The 21,090-nt window shown below is 43.1% G+C and overlaps 1 protein-coding gene across 1 annotated transcript in view; it reads right to left on the minus strand.

Moving 5' to 3' along the window:
• Positions 1 to 21,090, minus strand: part of CACNA2D3 (calcium voltage-gated channel auxiliary subunit alpha2delta 3) — an 839,655-nt gene that overhangs the window by 364,951 nt on the left and 453,614 nt on the right. The window contains exons 10-11 of the mRNA XM_061129193.1: positions 10,119 to 10,208; positions 362 to 475 (exon numbers count right to left, since the gene is read on the minus strand). Coding sequence (XP_060985176.1) covers positions 362 to 475; positions 10,119 to 10,208 — 204 coding nt within the window. The remainder of the gene's footprint in view (positions 1 to 361; positions 476 to 10,118; positions 10,209 to 21,090) is intronic.

The raw sequence follows: 21,090 nt of genomic DNA on the forward strand, positions 1-21,090 counted from the left end.
GTTGCCTTCCACATTCTATAGGTGCTGAGTTCACCAAGCAGCTCTGGCTACCACGGAAAACAAAAACAAAGAGAAGCACTGTTCATGATGGACAAAGCACACCTCACAGTGACTCTTTTCAATCAACATATTGAACACTTCTACATGGGTTTCTTCTCGCTACCAAAGAAGTTTCATTTTGAAAACAAGGAAAGCCATAGTATTCAGTTTTGGTCAACCAGAAAACACAAGGCTGAGAAACCATAGGTCATTATGAGATGAAGTCCACATGGGATACTTATCCATGGACAAGCTGGAGGTAATAATGCTATAGAGATCCTCCAGAGATGATGGCACCATGGTGCCATCAACATCGCCTTACCTTTCGATCTGGCCAGTTGTACTTGGCAAAGATAGTGTCATAGGTGTCCACTGCCCCATCAGTGACGAGCATGATGGCCTGGCTGCAGATGCTGCCTTGTCCAGTGTGGTTGAACTGTGGAGAGAAATAAGTGCAAACTGAGAAACACCCCAGAGGGCTACGTGTACCCATGAGACTTCGGAAGCATGAGATCTTAGGTTCAGGAAGCCTCTTAACATGAGAGTTCATTATGCACCACCAGAAAGAACCTACAGGATAAGGCTTTGCCCACTTATGGATCTCCATATTTACTCTGAGAAATTGCAACTAAATACAGGCCACAGAAGAGATTTCCTAAATATATACACAAGGTAGGCAGTGAGATTCTAGGATAGTTAACCTGTCTTACCTTCAAACATGGATAGTGCTTCAAAATATAAGCCCAAAGGAGTTGGCAGAGCAACCTTTTAGAAACACAATTATGGGCAACAGAATACGTGATGAGTAACATCTCTTTCAAAATCTAAATGAATATAGTCTGAATGAGTCTAATGGATACAGATTGTGCTAAGTAATAAAATCAAGGAGGTTTTGTACACATGGAGAATAAAGTCAGGAGCATGCCAATTCAGAATATACTGTAAGCACCCTTTCTAGGGTTTGTTTTAAACATGTATTTGTTAGCATGTAACACTATATATTATGTATGTTAGTATGTACAGCTTGCTGAAATTCCAAGATTGTGCCCACTGTGGTATTAATGCTGTACTTCAACTTTCAGTTTTACAGAGCATTTCAAAAGTGCCCAGTTTTTGTGAGTGGTAGCTTGAGTGACCAGATGATGGCTGTCAGAGGTTTGTGTCCTTCCCTTGAATCACAGGTGAAGAATCCCCTTAATGAATGCTATTAATGCTACAAATTCAAAGTAGTGTCCTTTAAAAACCCTACAGTTACATACCAATAAGGAACACACAGAAAGATTTTAACCTTCAGTAGTGAAAACTCCCACCACTACAAACTGTGAAGTTGCTTTTGTTTTTTTTCATTTATTTTAAAATTATTTGCTAAGTGCCCACACAGTGCTGAGGATGAAACACAGAAAAATCTCTTCCCTCATGTAATTTATATTGTTTGATGAGATACCAAGGTAAAGGAGTAAATTATGTTTTATGTTTGAAAATGGTGATGCAAAGTTTAAAAAAAGTAGGGAGATAGAAAATGCAGAGGGGTAACTTTAGAAAATATAGTCTGGGGAGCTATTAATGAGGTGGTAACTTTTGAACAATACCAGAAGGAGGTGAGCATCTGGGGCAAGGGCCTTTCAGAGAGGGCAAAGAGCATATGCACAGGCATGAGTGACAATGTATAGGCATGTTCTATCTACTAACCATGACATGGGGGAAGGATGATGGTCACCCTGGATTTGCTGCTGACTAATGAACAAAGCTAGTGAAGGTGATGGAATTCCAGTTGAGCTATTTCAAATCCTGAAAGATGAAGCTGTGAAAGTGCTACACTCAATATGCCACCAAATTTGGAAAACTCATCAGTGGCCACAGGACTGGAAAAGGTCAGTTTTCATTCCAATCCCAAAGAAAGGCAATCCCAAAGAATGCTCAAACTACCGCACAATTGCACTCATCTCACATGCTAGTAAAGTAATGCTCAAAATTCTCCAAGCCAGGCTTCAGCAATATGTGAACCGTCAACTTCCAAATGTTCAAGCTGGTTTTAGCAAAGGCAGAGGAACCAGAGATCAAATTGCCAACGTCAGCTGGATCATTGAAAAAGCAAGAGAGTTCCAGAAAAACATCTATTTCTGCTTTATTGACTATGCCAAAGCCTTCGACTGTGTGGATCATAATAAACTGTGGAAAATTCTCAAAGAGATGGGCATATCAGACCACCTGACCTGCCTCTTGAGAAACCTGTTCGCAGGTCAGGAAGCAACAGTTAGAACAGGACATGGAACAACAGACTGGTTCCAAATAGGAAAAGGAGTACGTCAAGGCTGTATATTGTTACCCTGCTTATTTAACTTATATGCAGAGTACATCATGAGAAACACTGGGCTGGAAGAAGCACAAGCTGGAATCAAGATTGCCAGGAGAAATATCAATAACCTCAGATATGCAGATGACACCACCCTTATGGCCAAAAGTGAAGAGGAACTAAAAAGCCTCTTGATGAAAGTGAAAGAGGAGAGTGAAAAAGTTGGCTTAAAGTTCAACATTCAGAAAACTAAGATCATGGCATCTGGTCCCATCACTTCATGGGAAATAGATGGGGAAACTGGAAACAGTGTCAGACTTTACTTTTTGGGGCTCCAAAATCACTACAGATGGTGATTGCAGCCATGAAATTAAAAGACGCTTACTGCTTGGAAGGAAAGTTATGACCAACCTCGATAGCATATTAAAAAGCAGAGACCTTTTGCCAGAGACCTTTGCCAACAAAGGTCTGTCTAGTCAAGGCTATGGTTTTTCCAGTGGTCATGTATGGATGTGAGAGTTGGACTGTGAAGAAAGCTGAGTACCGAAAAATTGATGCTTTTGAACTGTGGTGTTGGAGAAGACTTTTGAGAGTCCCTTGGACTGCAAGGAGATCCAACCAGTCCATCCTAAAGGAGATCATGGGTGTTCATTGGAAGGACTGATGCTGAAGCTGAAACTCCAGTACTTTGGCCACCTCATGCAAAGAGTTGACTCATTGGAAAAGACCCTGATGGTGGGAGGGATTGTGGGCAGGAGGAGAAGGGGACGACAGAGGATGAGATAGCTGGATGGCATCACTGACTCAATGGACATGAGTTTGAGTAAACTCCGGGAGTTGGTGATGGACAGGGAGGCCTGGCGTGCTATGATTCATCGGGTCGCAAGGAGTTGGACACGACTGAGCGACTGAATTGAACTGAATGAACCAGAGCTACCAGAGCACTCACACTGAAGTGTAATGCCCAGTCTCCAAGAACTTAGGTTTCTAATGTGGAGTTTGAAGTTGCAGTGACTTTAGAGAAGATTGGATGAATGGATGGATGGATGGAATGGATGGCCTTGTGGTCATATTAGGACAGAGTAAAACCAACTCAAAACATGGATAGAATATCACAGTATAGTGGAAAATATTCAATCTTATTTCAGCACCACAAACTGGTGCCTAGTATAAATTCTCTTTTGAGAATATTTTTTCTAGAGACTAGCTTGATGGTCCAGTGGCTAAGACTCCACACACTCAGTGCACAGGGCCTGGGCTTGACCCCTGGTCAAGAAACTAGATCCCACATGCCATACCTAAAAGATCCCAGATGCTGCAACTAAGACCAGGTGCAATCAAATAAAATTTTAAAATAAATAAGTAATAAATAAATATTTTAGAATAATATCCTTTTCTTCATTTATAAGATGGGAATAACATGCTTATAAGGTTGTTACAGCCCAGATTATATGTCCATTATATGCTGGGCTACAAGTATGAACTTACTTAATCTTTACTAGTCTCTGAGGTACATACTATCATTATCCCCATTTGACCAGTGAGGAACAGAGGCACAGAGATTAGCTAACTTGCCCCAAATCACACAGCAACTATCTGTCATAGCCGAGATGTGAACCCAGGCAGTCCAGCTCCAGAATCTATTCTTAGATTCAGTACACTCGACCTATGGCCTCCCAATAAAGAGATGATGCTCCTCAATCTGATAGCTCCACAAGTGTTCACTTCCTTCTCCTGTTCTTCCTTGTTCTATTCTTTCTAGTGTTCCAGGGTCACATGGCAGACACCAAGGTCACTACCCTGAGAGTGAGTGCTCCTTAAATTCTGTGCTTTTAGAATGTGGCTCACTTTGGTCCTGACCCTGGCAGTCATTCCTGCAACTCTGACTGGGCAGGTGTCCTTAAATTAATAAACACACAAGGCACATGATACAGTATCAGTAGGTAGAAATATCTGAGAACTAAGACCACTGGACCACAAAACTTTTCACATAACTTCTTTTTTACTGTCTTCATTATTCATAACCTACTATTCTAGAAAACCCATCAACTCTTGAACAAAAAGCATCAAAGGACAATTCATAGCGTGAGACTCTTTGAACCTCTGACCTCAAAATCTTCCCTTGCTGCATCTACCAACTGTAAACTATAATTTAGGATTTCTACCCTGTCTTAACCAAGTGTTTTCCCTCTCTTCCACCCTGAGGACCCACTTTCAGCTAGACTTTCATAGTCTCAATAAATGACTTTGCCCTTTCCACTCTGAGATGCTAAGATTCTATCATAGCACAACAAGAACAAACAGTCTTGCAGCCTTGTCTCATCAACAGGTTGCTCTGGAGATATTCTGGAGAGCCTGAGATTTGACACAGCCTTCATGTCACTGGATAAACCCAGTAATGTGCCACCAAACACAAGTGATCTATTCATTTGACCACAGAGGCTGCAAAAGGGAAAAAATCAGGACACCTCAAGACTGTTGTTCATGTAACTCATTTGAAAACACCCAGGAAAAAGTCTCCCAAACAAAAGGCAAGAGGGAAGAGAGGGAAATAAAGATATCTGAATACTGCACACTGGAAGAAGGGGTTGCCCCAAGCTGTTTATTTAAATCCATTACTTTCTTCCATGGCTGAGTCCCTGGTTTTTCTCTGCAGCAATCTGCAGTTGGGAGAATTTTGAAGAATGCAATTAAATTCAAATGCTTTGATGAGTAATATCTCTTCTCTTCATATTTGTCTAGAACTTTTTTTTATTGAATAGCGGGAGTGATGAAAGTGTTTTCCATAATAATAACAATGACAAGGGCCTGATGATGAACTACAATTAGCTCAGTGATTCATCAGTTAGCAGCAAAAATTTCAATGCATCCTGACATTTAGAGCATTTGGTTGTGATTAACAGTCTTTGAAATGTCACCGAATTTTATTTAATTGGCTAAGAAAAATTTTTAAAAGGTAATCACTGCAAAGATTGTATTCATCGCCAAAAAAGATAATTGCAGTTGTCACATGACAAGGTAGATGCTAACTACAGTAGCAAACCGGCTCTGTGTTCTTAAGAGAATCTAATGAATGCAGCAGAGATCAATAGCTAGAAGGGTCTTAGAAGTTTATTTGAATGCTCCTTTCAAAGCCATTTGTATAACAACTGCAAGCCTTTAAATCATCTGAGCAAATACTGAAACTGAAATGTAGGTAAATGCAAAACAGAATTAACTTCATTTAGTTATAGTAACTTCTGAACCATTCTAAGCCATAACCACAATTGGCATTTCAATTGTGTGTGTCTAAGAGAGAAAGAGTGTGTGTATTTGTGTTTGTGTGTTCAAGAAATAGCTTTTTATTTCATACTGGCTTGCAAAAGCAGACATAATACACAGGAAGAGAATTATATCACTAAAGGTCATATTGATGAAGTGGAAAATAGCTAAAGCTTCATTTTCATGGGAGATTAACCATCTCTGTGTTTTTCAAAGTGTTTGGCTATTTAAAAGCCCCGTGGCAAGAAATGGGATGGAAATGTTTCTCTCTCTGGGATAAATGTGCACTCAATATGGTGCCAACTGTCAACAAATCTCAGGCAGGGACATTTTGAAACATTTTTGTTCCTTCCATTTCTTACTTTCTGGAATTTACACTGGACCCCTCAGACTTCCTGACTGGCCAGACCTCAAAGGGCTTTTACCGATAAAGGTAGATCAAACAGGTATGTGGAAGGTTTCCCTGGTTCAAAAATGCTTCTCTCACTAGGATTCAAGGGAAAAAATCCACCATGTATTGGTGATTTTCTGGCTCTTAGAGGTATTGGAAATACTACACCCTCTTAAAGGAGAAAATAATATTATGCCTGAAGGGGTGCCTCGGGAGCTGTGAGTTCTACAAATTCTATCCTGAGGTTATAACATGATGCAGAGAGTTCCTGGGTCAATAATTTGAGTGCTGGTATAGACATATTTTAAAAGGTCTGTTCACTGTAGGACTGCTAAGGCCCCTAGTAGCAAATGAATTGTGAGTCTCCAAAAGGAGGATGGCATCCCACACCTTGACCACAACACCTATGTTGGAGCCTTGAAGCAGACAGCATTCCACTTGGCATTCCAGGGGATCACTGGCTTAGGAGAGTTTTAAAACAAATTTGGTAAATGAAAGGCATGGGGAGAGGAAAAAGTACCAGGGCAAGGAAAAGAAGAGAGGGGGATGAAGGGAAGCAGATATTCCTGAGGATTTGGGCAGGAAGTAGGACCAAAGCATTAAGAGTAGGAGCTGCTTCTAGAAATCTCAGGCAGCCTGGCAAAAGTTGAGGCTGCCTAATGTCTCTGTGGTCATGGTGATGGCACTTCCTACCCAACCCAGCATGACTGAGAGGGAGCTGGGTGCCACTGCCTCATGCTGAATCCTCAACCCCCATCCAGCATGGCTGGATTCATGACATGTGATGTACATAGCTATACAGGGCCCCATACTTGGTTGAACACTCTGGTATCACTCTCCTAAAATTCTTATTTACTTTTGAACAAGCACCTGCATTGTCATTTTGCACTGGGCTTCATAAATTAAGTGACCAGTGTTGGGTCTATTCCTAGCCTCACTTTAAAGATGAGGAAAATGAAGGTAAACCAAGCAGAATTTTTTCAAGGTCACACAGCAAGCTCTGAGTGAGTCAGGCTTCTCAGCCCAACCTGCCTGACTCCAGAAGCCACAAACTTCAACACAACAAGCATCTCCGAACTCTCTACTCCTTCACCACCTCTGTCAAATATCAGGAAAACAGAAATCTGCAAGGTACATTTCCAAGCAAGGGACTCCCTTCCCCCATCTCAGAGTAGTCTCCCTCTGCACTAAACACCAGGTTTTTTGAAATAAAGAAAGCCAGTTTCCCAAATGTGGCAAGTCCCTTCAATATCACCCTCCAGAAAAAACCTGCTAAGCTGTGGTGATCAGCATCTCCAAGCCCTACAAAGGTGCCTATTCAGGGTTCAAAGTGTTAGTCACTCAGCTGTGTGTGACTCTTTGCAATCCCATGGACTGTAGCCTGCCAGGCTCCTCTCTCCACGGAATTCTCCAGGAAAGAATACTGAAGTCAGTATCCATTCTGTTCTCTAAAGGATCTTCCCCAGCCAGGAAATGAACTCAGGTCTCCTGCATTGCAGGCAGATTCTTTACCATCTGAGCTATGTCAAAAGCTATCCAAGGTTCAAAGTAGAATTTAAAGATGTAGCTTGGTCCTTGGCTCTAATCAGTCATATTTATTAATTATTAATACATTGTTAATAGGTATGTGCTGTCCCAAACACTGAGTTGTCCATAAATGCTAATTATCTGTAGCCAGGTAAGTAGGAAGGGCCTCCGGATTGTATGACGGAAGCTGAAATGACACCCTCCCTCCTTATTTTTCACTGATACACAATAGTAGCTCCGGACTGAGATGTAAATAGCCTTCTATGTGCCAGCAGATATTATTGGTAAAAAAAGAGTATAGAATTAGGACCCATCCTTGGCTTGAGAGCCACTGTAGCTTAGTGGTAGAAACTCAAATTATGGAGTCAGACGTAACTGACCACCAAAACAAGCCACGCAGTGCTAGGTGAATTCTCACCTGGAAACTGATGGCTGGTAGCCTGCAGAGCTACCTGGAGGAGAAGCCTTTGAACATCCAGTTGCTCTCCCAGCTCCTGTGGAACTTCAACATAGCTGTCACCCCATTCAGGGCTTACTTGCTCTCAGCTCCACCCCATATTTTTTTCCTGAAAATCACATTTCCCAGACTGGGCAATAGTTTTGACAAGTTTTGTCTTCAGGTGAATACTGAAGGACTCAAGGGAGAGGCCAGGGTATTTCTAAGCCATTTCTCCTTTTCTCTCTGCTTTGGAGGCCTGGGCATTTTCCAGCAATGGCAGCATCGCCTCCAAGGCACTAGTTTCCACAGGACAGGCCCTTCCTTAGCATTCCAACTCCTGCTGGGCAGGCCCCTCAGTGGTTTTGTTCTGCTCTGGATGGCCACGGTGATGAGGCTCTGATGGCAGCCCCCGCTCCTGTGGTCCTTCCCGACCCAGAGGGGAGCTGCTTCCTACTGGTGTTAATCCATGAATTCGTTCACTCTCTTTGATTTCTCAGCTTTTCCATCCCCTGTGCAACCAACTTCCTGAGTTCAACTCCTGCTGTTTGAAATACCTAGAGTAGCTTCTATTTTTCTGCTTCTTAACATCTAAATCACTACCTTCTTGGTCCAAAGCCACCACTGTGTGTCACTCAGCTAACGGCCTTCCTGCTATTGTCTTTGTTTATCAATACAGCAGCCAGCGGATGCTGCTGAAATCCAGGTTGGACTCTGTCATTCTCTGCTCAGACTCCAGTGACTTTCCATCCCACACAGAGCAAGAGCCAAAGTCCTCCCTGTGTCTATTGGACGCCACATGCTGCTGCTGCCTCTGCGACCACATTTCCTAGGACACTCTTTCTTTCCTACTTGCTCTTGTCATGATGGTCTCCTTGTTGTACCATAGATAAGCCCTCCCTCAGGGCCTCTGCATTTGCTGCTCCTCTTGTTGAAAACTTGTTTCTCAAGATACCACAGAGCTGCTCCTTCACTTCCTTCAGGTCTGCACTCCAACATCACCTAAACAGAGAGCTCTTCCCTAGCCAGAGAACTCTTGACCTCACTGTATAAAGGAACAAGCCCTTATCATTTTGGAACAGGAGAATTATTGTTCTCCGTAAGATTACTCATTTCACATGTCTCCTGTCATTAGAACTTGGGTCAGCAAACTTCTTCTGTAAAGAGCCACATAGTAACTGTTTTATTTTTTACAGGCCATATGGTATCTATTGAAAATAATCAACTCTGCCACTGTAGTACAAGAACAGCCATAGACTATCTGTAGTCAGGTGGGCATGTCTGTGCTCCAATAAGACTTTATTTAAAAAAACAAGATGGAGGCTGATTTTCCTCTTGGGACATAATTTGCAGACTTTTTCACTAGGATGTCAGGGCCACTAAGGCAAATACTTAGTCTATTCTGTTCACTGGTATACAATTCCCAGTGCCTGACATTTACAAAGCATGCAACCTATAGTAGTTAAATAAATAATAGAGAGTCTGCATTAATAAAGATAGTTATTTATTTTCCTACTGCCCTCCCAGAGTAAAAAGAACACAGAAGTCGCATGATGTTTTAGCTTAACACAATTGCATTCAAGGGGCAGAATCACCAGCCCCAAATTCCACAACATATGTCACAGGATGTTAACAGGTGCTATTAATATTTGAAATTCTCTGTTCAGCAAAGCAGGAGAGATAGCAGGTGCAGTGGGGTTTGTTTTTGCAGTACTTACTGAAGCCCCCAGTGTGCACCGCATATTGTGCATCTCCAGGGGGACAAGGGGAAGGTTGGGATAGGTAGCGCCTGTAACACTCCCTAAACACAGCACACAGAGAAGGCCTTCTTCCTCTGCACGTTACCACAGGCAGGGATTCAGTGTGACTCACAATAAGGAATCCACTCCATGAAGAAACTGAGAGTTTCTCAGATGGAAAGAAATCTGTGGTAGATGGTGCTCTATTATTGAGACACTGACGGCCTCAGAGTCAATGACAGTGGCAGGTGAGTCCCCTGACCAGACTGTACCATCGACTCTGCCCAGCAGGGGGCTGGGATGGCCTCCCAAGTTGGACCTGGCTCCCCAGCCTTACCCTCTTATCTTATGCCTGGCTAACAATAATGCTGGCCCATGAAAATCCCATCTATTCTCTTAGAGGAGAGAAAGGGAAATCAAAGAGGAGCTTACATCACTGAGAATGTTGAAGGCTTCATTCAGAGCTATATCCAGCATTCCGATTCCTTTGGCAAAAAGTTTGTCCAGATGCTCCCTGAAGTGCTGAAACAACAAAGCAAAAAAAATCCATTAGCATCTGTCCTGTTATATGAAATACCAACCCTGAATGAACAAGCACATGCCAAGGCAAAACCCATGATTCTCAGGCCCCAATGGGCATAATTTAGTTTTTGCCTTCCAAATTCAAAACATAAGAACTTAATATAAAATTTACCTTCCATATGTATTTTTTTTTTTAGCTTTGATTACAATTTAGGGGAAAGAAAGTTAAGATTTTGGTGAAAAGTCTATAATTTGCTGAAAATTTCTGCCTCCCTCTCCAGTTTCATCTCCTGTGACTCTCCACTCTTCCAGGGAGTGCTATGAGCGCCACCTTCCCCTCCCTTCCCCTATTTTCCCACTCAATCATTTTTTAAGACTCCATACATACTCCCCCTCCACTGGGAGCACACTCTCCATCCATCTTCTGTCTTCCTCTTATCTACTTCTGTCTTATCTACTCAGGGTGTGTCCGTTTAGACACTCACCCCTTCTTGCCCTAGAAAGCCTTCCCAGAACACCCACCCCTGAGTGTGTGGAGTGCTTCCTTGCAAGCCCAGGCTGCCATACCAGGCTCAGATCCACCATGCACTTAGCACTCCAGGTGTATAGTCACCTGATTAGATTCTGTCCCCACTCAAGACTGTGATGTTTCTAAGACAGGGCACATCTGATGGTCTTTTGTTTTCCACATTTACCACATTTCTGATACATATAATTGGCACTCAAAAGCCACCTCCAAAGAGTCAAAAGTGAAAGTGAAAGTCGCTCAGTTGTGTCTGACTCTTTGCGACCCCATGGAATTCTCCAGGCCAGAATACTGGAGTGGGTAGCTGTTCTTTTCTCCAGGGGATCTTCCCAACCCAAGGATCAAACCCAGGTCTCCCGCATTGTAGGCAGATTCTTTACCAGCTGAGCCACAAGGGAAGCCCCCAAAGAGCCAAAGAGTGAGGCTAAAGACTGGATCACAACATGAGACCCATGCCTATGGGAGGTAGATCCAGGCAACAAATACAGAGGGCTTCGAGGAACAGGCAGATGGGAAGGAGGCTCTTCAGGAGCAGCCCCAGGCCTTTCCACTATGTCAGTTCCACAGAAGCCCAGCATCAGCTGGAAAATAAAGGGAACAAAGAAACTGACTGTGAAACCCAAACATCTCCTCTTTCCAAAAAGAGACAGGAGCGGGTCCAGGCCTCTGCCCAGGTACACAGGAATGTACATGATGGTCAACGGCCCAAAGCCCATGTTGAAAGCAGCACAGCACTTGGCAACATTTTCCAACTGACCCAACCCAAAACCATTTGTTTTCTACTGAAATGAATTATTCTGTTCTCAAAGGCATCCAACCCTTGTCTGCTGGGGAAATAGCTGGAGAAGTCACTAAAGACACTAGGAGGAAGAGGGACAAGAGGGGTGGGTTAGGGAAAAGGCGTGCTAGCGACTTCCTGGCCTAGGAGTGGTTTCATTTCTCCTACTGTGCCTGCAACCCAACAGTACTCCAAGTACGCCATCAGAAATCACATGGTGATGCCCACCCATAATGTGTCTGCCTTGGGACTCTGAAAGTGATCAAAGCCATCATAGACACTGATCCTAGGATATGACTTATAGTTCTAAGATGCTGTTCTGCCTGGAGCTCTGGTCATCAGGATGGGCTGCAGATTTGCTGGCAAACTGGACTGGAAAGCTTGAGTGGGATCCTTAGGGCAATCAGCTTTAATGACATCCAAGCTGAACATGAATCAAGGCTGGATGTGAAGCTGGTAAATCACCCTGGAGATACGCATAACACCACAAGACCTTTTCCCTGGGCCACCCCTCCCTCATAGCAACCACACTGTGACGCTCACCAGAGCAGCCTTGGTTCTGGAAGCCTGTTCGATGTTAGGTTCTGAACAAAACCCAGTCAACTGTGTCCACATAACAACCCTGTGAAGTTCCATCATTCCCCTCTGCAGAGAGTAAGACTGAGGTCCAGTATTGCACCTAAATTCACATACCTCCAAGCTGCCTGGCCCAGGTTCTATCCAGGTCAGTTTCAGCTGCTCTAATTCTCTCCTTTCTACTATACACTCACTGCTGTTTATTTTGTGTGTGTGTGAGAGAGGTGGGAGAGGGGGTAACCTGAATGCCAGGCACTGGCTATGAACTTGACTGAGACCTGGCCAGTGTGTCTCCAGTAGGCCTGCTCTTGGTCTCTGCACTTAACTGAATCTACAAGTGATTATCAAGTGGCATGCGGAGGGTCAGGGAACTAGGCAAACGACACAGCCAGGAACCAAGTTTCCTGCTTCTCTATTCTTGCTGCCCTTGACTGGCAGCAGGACGCCAAACTCATGGCATCGCCTCTATGAGCACTCAGTGGATAAACCCAGAAATTTGACTGAATCTAGGAAGCTTATGAGTCCCACTGTGGGTAGGTAAGTAGTCAGAGCAAATCAGTCTGCCTTCTCAGAGAAACTCCACCCTTGGAAACCTGACTTGTGAGTGAGTGGTGGCCACCAAGAAGACTTAGGTTTGGTAAGTGACACCCAAGGTGGGCCCAACACATCTTAGAGGACACAAAGCAGGATGGCAGGCCAATCACAGAAACTGTGGAAAGTGTGTTCTTTAACCAGACCCAGGTTCACATCACACTGGCTGGACTCTGCCTCAACACATTAGTTCTATTCATCTGATGTCATTTCTGTCAACTGCATTTAGCTGTGCTCAGTCACACAAGTTTACACAGGACTTTTTTTTTATAACATAGCAATTTTTCTTTTAATCCTTGTGTAGCTGCATGTCATGTGCAGAATGATGTTTCAGGCAATGGCTGCTTTTATTGTTGGACACTTAAGAGCAAAATGCAATAACATGTCATGGAATTCCCCTCAATTTGCTATTATAACAAGGTCAGTTGTAATTTTGTTTCTTCCTGATAGAAACTGAGCTCCTACATGAAATAGAAAAAAATATTTCTTCATGTTAAAGGTTTCTAAATGATGTCACAGATGAAGGATTCTTTGTTTTTTCCTCCTGGTCCTCTCTCTCACATTCAAACCCCCTTTCCTCCTACTCCACAACCTAAACAACTCAACTTCATCATCCTAGTCAACCAGCCTCTGCATTTAACCCTCAGTCCAACCCTCCTCCAAAGTGGGGACAGGGGGTCCTGCCTTCCAGGGAACTCTCTCCTGTGATGTGACCTCTACTAAGAGCTGCTCTGCCCTTTACAGTAGTCATGAGCTACATGTAGCTGTTAATATTAAATTTAATTAAAATTACCTAAAATTAAAAACTCAGTTCCTTGATCACACAAGCCACATTTCAAGTTCTTGATAGCCCCATGTGGCTAGTGGTCATTGGACTGGACTGTGAAGATTAAATAATATCTCCATCATTGCCTAAAGTTGTGTTGGATAATACTAACCTGGAGACACAAGAGCTAGACTAGTCCTTCCTCCTTACTAATCCATCGCCTGATGGTGAGTCAGAGGAAACTCTAAGGCCAGTGGATATGTATGATTTCTCCTATGCAGAATTCTTTTCCCTTCTGCTGATTTCCCCTCTTCCCCAACACCCCATAATTTATATGAATTGAATAGTGCTAACATCTCTCTCCTTCCCCAATCAAGGGTTGGCCCCCCTGATCAGCCCTGTTCAATGTGTGAATTCTATCCCATCAGCCATAGTTGGGCTTCTCCTGAAAAATGATAAAGAAGATTCTCTCTCCATTGAGATTACTAAGAAGTCAGGGAGGCAGCTGGTGCTGCCAGCAGCCATGAAGCCACTGCACAGGAAGAGCTCATCGGAACAAAGGTAACAGCCAAGGAGAACAGAGCCCACAGTGCAAGGGGGCAAGACAGAGTCACGGCAGCATGACATGAGCCCCTAAATCCAGCCATGCTTACTTTTCTCGGGTAAGTGAGCCAACAAATTTGATTCTTTGCCTGACTAGATGTAGCTGTATTGGGGCCACTCAATTCAAAGGACCTTGCTGACCATGCCCATCACATAACCCTGACTGAGGCAATATATCCCCAAAGACCTCCCTGCGTTACAATGACCTTTCTCACCTCACCTATGCCCCCTCTTTCCTCTTCTTAATCACTGTCATTTCATTGCCTGATTTACACATTGTCTGAGTGCCCATGCAGACAGAGCCAGGCACTTCATAAACAGCACACTCCTAGTGCACACGGATGGAACAGCCATGGCCTTCCCTTCCCATGGCCTTCCCTCCCCATGGCCTGGACTAATTTCTTGAAGATGAACTCTAGTTGTGTGCATTCTAAGGGTAGTGTCCGAAAGGGAAAGAAGGGGCCTGGCTGAATGTCCTGCAGCCTCCTAAACAGATTTTTTTTAAATCTATTCTCAGGTATGGCTGCTTACTGTAAGATCAAAAATGTTTATACTTAATGCAATCATATTATATGAATACTTGTATGTTAGCAACCAGTAGATAGACCCTATGGACTCTGCAAGAATAAAACTGAATTAGGATCCAGGAGACTGAGCCCTAGTTTTGGTTAGACTGCTTACAAGCTATGATATCCCAAGACAAGTAGCTTTGGTTCTCAGGCCTCAGTTTTGCTACCTATGAAATGGGGGTGAGAAAATTTCTGTGTATTTGGTAAAAAATGAGAGCATCCGTGCCTTAGAGCAGTAGGCAGGAGCCAGGTGGCTTGAAGTCCAGTTTCCACTCTGCCACTCACCCTCCCTCTATAAGCCTTAGTAAGATACTTCCTTCATTGATGCCTTCTTTTCTGACTTAATTCAAAAGGCATCAAGCTGACTTCTCACTATTATTACAGGAAAAAAGAAGGCATCTGAAAGAACCATGATGACAGAAACATGTGAAATTTAATTTCATATTTGCTAAAAGAAATACTTGAAAAAAAAAATACTACAAAACTTCATGCCGCAAACACCTATGCCAACTTCCTGGTTTGCAACTTTACAATCTAACCCACCTTGAAAAATGACTCATTTCACCTTAAAGGGCTAGGTTTTATTAAGTGGAGAGACATGCGGTTGATTTTACTGACACTGAGGACTGAGTGTCTTCTAGAGCAAGCTACTGAAGGACAGTATTTGGCTCAAAATTAGCTGAGCCAGGAAACCGGTCCTCAACAACTGTGCCAGGAGGTGGCCAGTTTCCATTATTTTTCTAAATTAAAATAAACAATTTATTGGGAATGGTGACAGTTCCATTTTATTATTAAACTTCAATAAAGGAGGAGGAGGGTGGCTTTTTATCTTTGCTTCAGGCGCTCACGCAGCATATGCTGCTGTCCGGGAGAAGGCCTCCCTTCCAAAGCAATTAGCGCAGCTTAACGCCTGGGGAGATGAACCAGCACGAGTGCCGCGGCTGCCTACGCCCGGATGCCAGCAGGCACAGCGAGGCCGCTTATCTCTGCGAAACAGTCACAACATCCAGGCCAGCGGAAGGTCCTGTCGACACAACCCTCTCTCTCCACCAGCATTTGATTTAGTTGAATCAATCCTGATAACTCTGGGATAATAATGATCATGTTTTTTCCTATGTAATTATAATGAATGTCTGAGTTCTCCCAATTAAGAGCAAGGGATTAATATAAAAAGTGGACATCAGGAGACAAAACAATCCCACATCCACGGAGTTGATGAGAGTCAGTGGTTCTGACTGGGGTTACTTGGGGGAAAGGCTAACATCAGTGATGCCCATCCAGGTCACTAGAGTTCAGCAGACCTGTATTTTGTGCCCATTACACCTGGACAAGGGATGCTGCAGTCACACGAAGGCTTTCAGAAACTGCCTCACCCAATTCCTCCAAAGGCAGCTAACGGTGGCTGGATGGTAACTGTATACTGGGCACTGGGTACTTTTCATCCATAACTGCACTCCATCTTCCTAAACACCCCTAAAAGGTACTATTAGGTTCCTATTTAACACACAGGCAAATGGAGTCTTCGAATGGTGAAATATTTGTCCAGGATGGCAGAGCAAAGTATGAGGAAGGTGGGTTTCAAAGTGCAGAGCCCCATATTTAAATTCACATTCAGTCAGCCCTTCCCAATGCACAGGGTGCAGCTCTTGACATCCCTGATGATGCAACATACACAGCCCTAGGGATCTCACACAGGCCTGGTTTCAGGGGCACAAGACGGATGCAGCCACACAGGGCCCCATGTTCAAAGGGCCTGTGCTTGGTTTAACACTGTGCTGTCACTGCCTTGAAATTCTTAATAATCTTACTGTGGAATCTATTTTTTTTTAAATGAGATCCAGTGGAACAAGATTATGCATGTGAGCAAAGAAGATATGGGAAGTGTGCAGGCCCCTGTTCCTTGCTGCCTGGGTCACACCTAGCATCTGGCAGTGCCCATGGAGTACAAAATTCTGATGGACAGCTACAGAGCAGGTGTTCCTCAGACGTGCCTGGCTATGTTAGGCTGTTTTGTACTGCGGTCATCAGATGACAGACTAAAACTAAGGAGCTAAAGGTAAGAGTGCCTTGTGGAAGCACTCCAATCTTCAGCTCTATTAGTAACAAGACATGGTACCACTCACCTTCTCCTAAAATAGTGATACTGCTCACATCAACATAAAATCAGCCTGAATAAATAAGCAGTGTCCCAGGGATCATGACTGCCTCATTCTGATGTCAAACTCCTCATGGAAATTTCCAAACATGCCTTCACACATCTCAATGGTCCCATTACTATTGAGCTCCAAACCCAAACCACAGAAGGCCATTTGCCAGAGACCCAGATGGCCTCCATACCTGATACTAGGCCACAAGATGATTTCATATAAATATGGCCTCTTCATCATGATATAATTCCTCCTGGCAACAAACCCTCCTTCACCCTCATCTCTGGGATAATTCTCTCATGCTCCAGTGAAGTCTGAGAAGTTCTTTGGCTGAATCTTACACCATCTTTTGGGAATATATGTCATGGATCTATGGCATGAGTGCTCAAGCCAAGGCTGGTATACAGAAAGCATCTAATAAACACTGCGACCGTCAGTATCACCTTGCTTTGTCTTGGGAATGCTCTCTCTACTAGGCCTCAAATGAGCCCCATGGACTACCTATTTTCTAGAAACCTTTTTCTATCATTTGTTAGGGGCACATTGTGATTTTTTCCCCTGGGGAAAGCTCCCCTGTGTTTTCTATCTCTTCACTACACGTGTTTCCATTCTACATGCTGGAAAGAGAAGCACTTTGTACACTTCTTATGACACCACTATCTCAAAGTGAATCAGACTGTGATTAGATCTGGTGGGGAAGGCAGACTGTGAGACGGTGTTTCTCAAATGTGAAAACACAATGACCCAAAAAAACTGATATTAAAGAGGTAGGTCCAGATGTTTGCCATTTGGGGGAAAAAGTATAGACCTGATAGAACTCTGTCTGAGTCAGTCCCCGTTTGTCCTTAATGTTGTATATTACAAACTGAAGTGTCTGAAGGTAGCAGATGTTTAACGCTAGTGCCAAATTAGAGACCAGATAGATCTCCTGGATGTGAACAATGAGTACTAATTCATACTAGGAAGTCGGCTGCACTATAACTGCATTTCAATGGCAGAAGCACTTACTGTCCCATGTTAAGATGATGCGGATGAGCCCAGAACTGATGATTCTCTGTGATATGGAAATATCTGAAGTGGAACTGGTGCCTCCATGGAAGCTTTGCACAGCGGGACAAGTCAGGGTTCAGGAGGACTCCCTGCTGATCTTATCAGTTCACCATCCTCCTTGTGAGGCCCCTAAGGGAGCCAGCTTTGAGAACCTTCTAGCGACTGAGGAAAGTCACAGTCCAAATGCTACTTATATAGAAGTGCCTGCTTTGTGTCTCTCCTGACAAGATGCCATGTGTGTAAACAGGCAGATCTCACCCTTCACAACTTTCTGGTATTTCTGAAGGTCCAACTCCATCCTTCATAAACTTTATAAAAACCTTGATTTTGACTCAAGTGAGCTTCTTGGAGGAAGGAGGCTTTCATCAGCCTCACTACATGAGAACAGACACAAGTCACAACTTCAGTTCATTCCAAACACAGTGCCAAGCTCTGGAAACTTCGGCTACAAAGAGATGTATATTTATAGTCGGCATCTCCATGAGAGAAAGGAGATGTCTCATTTCATCTGTCTCGCTCATGTTATGGCCCCAACACCCTTATGGTACCTAGCCAACCCAAGGCAAACACTCAAATACTTGTTGACTCAATGGACAAACTAAAATATATAAAAGGCCTTACATTCATGCAACACTTAAATATGATTTGACCCAATTTCAATTCTATGAATTTATTATAGGGAATTAATCAAGCAAATATGCAAATATTTATACCAGATGCTCATCACTGTACTGTTTATAAAAACAGGGAAAAAAAAGGAAACCAAACTGTATTTTCAACAATAAGGAGGTTGAAATGTTTTGTAGTCATCTGAAATATTTCAGAAGAATATTTCAGGGACTAGAAGGGTTATCACAACTTGTAATAATTTTAAAGGACATTTAAAGAAGTAACAATCTACTTTTTTTTTTTTAAGCACAATTACCTGATGTAAGGGCCTTCAGGATAAATACAGCAGTATAGTTGGTTCTTTTTGTTAAGACTACATGCAACTTTTAAAATTTTCTTCCTTTTGCTTATCCATATTCTTTATTATTTGGTATAAAAAGAAATGTTAAAAATGAAAGCATCATTAGACAGACAAAGACTGCTGTAAATGAATCCCTTCTTCCTAACATGTCCATATTTGTAGAATTTCAAATTTGGGGATCTTAGTCACAAAGCCACCTTTCAACTTGCAAAAATACCAGGTTGCTCCACATGACAGACAAGACACACTACCAAGTGGCCACTGGGTGCCTGACTCGGGGCCTGGAGCGCTGGGGAGAATGGAAGAAGAGAGAACCCCTGCCTTGAAGGGAACCAGAAAGATCCACACAATGACACCTCAGAGGGGCAGGCCCTTGCAAGAAAAGAAGAGAGTGGAGAGATGAGGCAGAGAAAGCCTGGAGGGCAGGAGGAATTCTTGGAAAATAAACGAACTGAAAACAGTTGGTTGGGTGAACTAAGCAGTCCTGGAGCCTCATTTACGATAAGGCCAACGACGGCACCTATTCCTCTTGGTGGAGCCAACAACCCACACTCTCAGCCAGGGGGGATAGCAGGGCCCGCGCTGTCTCCTAGCCCAGCTCCCTAATTGATTCTGCCTGTGCTACAAATGCAACCGACTCGCCAATTAAGGCAGAGCTGATTGAAGCTTGGCTGCATCTGTGGTTATTTCTTCTTTCTACACGTTTGTTGAGAGTGACACCGAACAGAGAGGGACCACACACAAAAACCTTCAACTTCAGATAATGGAAATGTCTAAACAACAGCCGACACTGCACTGCTTCAACTCCAGTTTGCAATCTCAAATTTTGGGGCTGGTGTTTTTTAAAAGGTCCCAATGGAAGCTCCTTCTGATGTGGTAGTAAAGAAGAGATACCTCCTGTAGAAACAAATTTAACACTGGTTCAAAAAAAAAAAAAGACAAAAACACTAAAACTCAGCTACCTACCTCAAAAATCTCTACAATAATTCAGAACTCTTTTCTCATTATTGTGTGAATGATCTTTTGACGTCATCTTATAAAGAGATAAAAAAGAGGAAATATTCATTTTCAGAACTAAATAATTTGAGACCAATTCCAGGGACTGGCTTTGCACAAGAATATATGTTTGAAAGGGCCCAGATTTAATGATCTGATGACACCATCCTGAAATTCTTACATTTTGGACAAGTGGCCCCTCATTTTCATCTTGTACTAGGCCCTGCAGGTGATTTAGCCAATCCCGATGGCAGCTGTGGCTTGGGGCAGACACATGGACAGGAACTTGGCACCGTACTGGAAGACTGTCTGCGCTCACAGACTTTTGCCTCTACATAAATGTCTACTCATGTTCATCAATGCCTGGTTTTATTTCCTAGTGTCCTAAAAGGATAAAACAAGAATACAGCATTTTATCTTTAACTTAGGACTGTACATGGAGTCCTTCACAACTATTAGTTTGATATGCTAGGTATTAAAATCATCTAGTATCAAATATCAGGAAAAATTAAGAGATTCAGAAGGCATCTCATAACCATGAAAATATTTAATATTTTCACTCTAAAAATAACTCAAATATTTAAGTCAGGCTCCCAAGGTTTAGAATGGAAACAGTAATGAGAGATCAGAAGATCCATGCTTAATAAGAAGCTTTCACATTCAAACGAATCCAAGGAGAACAGCTAACTTCTGTGGGGTGACTCAAGCAAAAGTTTTGGGGTGGTACTAGACCCCAGTGATGTCTAAATAATATGTTCATGAACAGACTGCAACAGAAGTACCAGCAACTTGTTAAAAACATCCTGTGACTCCAGGCCAACAAATTCTAATCCAGTAGATCTCAAGTGGGCTCAGGAATCTACACATTGTTTAATATTGTTCTTGGGATTCTTATGCCTAGCTGCCAAGTTTTAATCATTCACCACCCCGAGGACAAGAAGGGGAATTTCAAAATTATTTAAGTCAAAATGCTTTTAGCCAAACGTGAGCAGTCTCATCCAACGTGATGTGTCCATGATAAAAATCTGAGTGATTGGTTTTGGTCAGCTACTCTGGATCACACAAATCCAAGTGCAAGACCTCAGGCACACGATCTGGGAATCATCAAAAAATAATAGATAGATAAACATTTGATTATCAAGGAAAATGAGTCCCAAGTGAAGAAACCTCTGGGCAAGGAGGTCCAGAGCAGCATCCAGGGAGCAGAATGACAGGGAGGGCCCCAGACTTTATGTCAGAGCTGCTCTCAGTGAACTGCCCCTTCTAAGACCTGCAGCTTCCACACATGGCTCATTAGATGTACACACAGT

This window comes from Dama dama, chromosome 24 (assembly GCF_033118175.1).
Source record: "Dama dama isolate Ldn47 chromosome 24, ASM3311817v1, whole genome shotgun sequence".
NCBI classification, from domain to species: domain Eukaryota; kingdom Metazoa; phylum Chordata; class Mammalia; order Artiodactyla; family Cervidae; genus Dama; species Dama dama.